General features: G+C 51.8%; 1 protein-coding gene across 1 annotated transcript in view; it reads right to left on the reverse strand.

Moving 5' to 3' along the window:
* Positions 1 to 1,947, reverse strand: part of CKMT2 (creatine kinase, mitochondrial 2) — a 13,314-nt gene that overhangs the window by 10,062 nt on the left and 1,305 nt on the right. Inside the window, exon 2 of the mRNA XM_057383676.1 lies at positions 1,259 to 1,457. Within this exon, the coding sequence (XP_057239659.1) occupies positions 1,259 to 1,457 (199 nt within the window). The remainder of the gene's footprint in view (positions 1 to 1,258; positions 1,458 to 1,947) is intronic.

Here is a 1,947-nt window from a genome sequence, read left to right on the forward strand (position 1 = left end):
GGATGGAGAGGGGGACAGATGGACAGGGAGACAGATGGACACGGCACAGCTGGACAGGGGGACAGCTGGACAGAGGGACAGAAGGACAGGGGGATGGATGGACAGGGGGACAGATGGACAGGGGGATGGATGGACAGGGTACAGCTGGACAGGGGGACAGGGGAATAGGGTCACAGCTGGAGAGTGACACAGCTGGACAGGGGGATGGCTGGAGAGGGGACAGCTGGACAGGGGGACAGGGGGATGGCTGGACAGTGACACTGGGGAGCAGGGACACAGTTGGTCAGGGGGACAGATGGACAGGGGGACAGCTGGACAGAGCACAGCTGGACAGGGGAACTGGGCAACAGGGGCACAGTAGACAGTGACACAGCTGGACAGGGGGATGGCTGGACAGGGGGACAGATGGACAGGGGGACAGCTTGACAGAGCACAGCTGGAGGGGACAGCTGGAGAGGGGACACAGCTGGACAGGGGGATGGATGGACAGTGACACTGGGGAGCAGGGACACAGTTGGTCAGGGGGACAGATGGACAGGGGGACAGCTGGACATTGGCACTGGGGAGCAGCGGCACATCTGGTTATTGGCACATCTGGTTATTGGCACATCTGGTTATTGGCACAGCTGGATATTGGCACATCTGGACAGTGGCCTTGGGCAGCAATGGCACTCCAAAGCCCGGGGGTGTCAGGAGTCCCAACCCACCCTCCTTGGGACACCGCGGGCACTGTGTCACTGTCACTGTCCCTCCAGCABGTGGATGAGGGCAGCACACCACAGAGATCAACAACAATAAGGATTTCCTTCTGTTCCCCTCTTCTCCTTGCAGAGCTAAATTTACTGCCCTCCCTAACGCTGTTTTCTTCATTTTTCCTCATGATCCAAAGGCTGTGGTGATGTCTGGCACCTCCCAGAAGAAATCTCTGCTTTGCTTCTGCCTCTGCTGCTTCCCGATGTGATTTCCACATTGGGTTTGTTCTGTGTGGCTCTGAGTTGGGTGATTTTTCTGTGATTTAGGTTTTTCTGGAGGCAGGCAGCAGCTGCTGTTAAGCAGGTACRTTTTATCACCTCCAGTTGCAGCAGAGCTTGTAGTAACACATGCTCCTGCTTTTGCTAATGTGGAAGAGTAGGGGAAAAGCAGGGAAAACACCAGGCTGCCCTCTGGGACAGTATCTTGGGAACACACACCTTGATGGGAATCTGTTCATGAAACACAAACACAGAGCCAACACCACAACCCCGAGGATCCCCCTCACCTCATAGGACTCCTCGTCCCCGGCCACCATGCCCACCGTCTTGATGAAGGGGTGGCCAGGGTTGTCCACCCCGGTCTGGATGCACTGGTCCAGGGTGTAGCCGTTGGGGGTCATCTTGTCCCTGAGGCGGGAGTAGATGGCCGGAGTGAGGCACTCGGCCATGCAGTTGTTGTGCTTGCGCAGGTCGGGGTAGTCAGCGCTGCGGGGAGAGGAGACCGAGGTGTTAATGTGACCCTGGGTCCTTTGTGAAGCTAAAAATATCATTATTCCTGGTTTATGTACTTTATTTTATTTTTTATATGTTTTTTTATATTATTTTTGTTTTATTTTTTTTATATGTTTTGTTTTAGGAAGGAAGGTGCGGGAGGCACAGGAGGCACAGAAGGAAGGAAAGGAAAGAGGAAAGGAAAGGAAAGAAGGAAAGGAAAGGAAAGGAAATTTCAGGAAATTTCAGGAAAGGAAATTTCAGGAAAGGAAAGGAAAGGAAATTTCAGGAAAGGAAATTTCAGGAAAGGAAAGGAAAGGAAATTTCAGGAAAGGAAATTTCAGGAAAGGAAAGGAAAGGAAAGGAAAGGAAAGGAAATTTCAGGAAAGGAAATTTCAGGAAAGGAAATTTCAGGAAATTTCAGGAAAGGAAATTTCAGGAAATTTCAGGAAAGGAAATTTCAGGAAAGGAAAGGAAATTTCAG

The sequence above is a fragment of the Malurus melanocephalus genome, unplaced genomic scaffold, assembly GCF_030028575.1.
Source record: "Malurus melanocephalus ecotype Western Australia unplaced genomic scaffold, MMel_1.1 scaffold_651, whole genome shotgun sequence".
Classification (NCBI taxonomy): Eukaryota; Metazoa; Chordata; class Aves; order Passeriformes; family Maluridae; genus Malurus; species Malurus melanocephalus.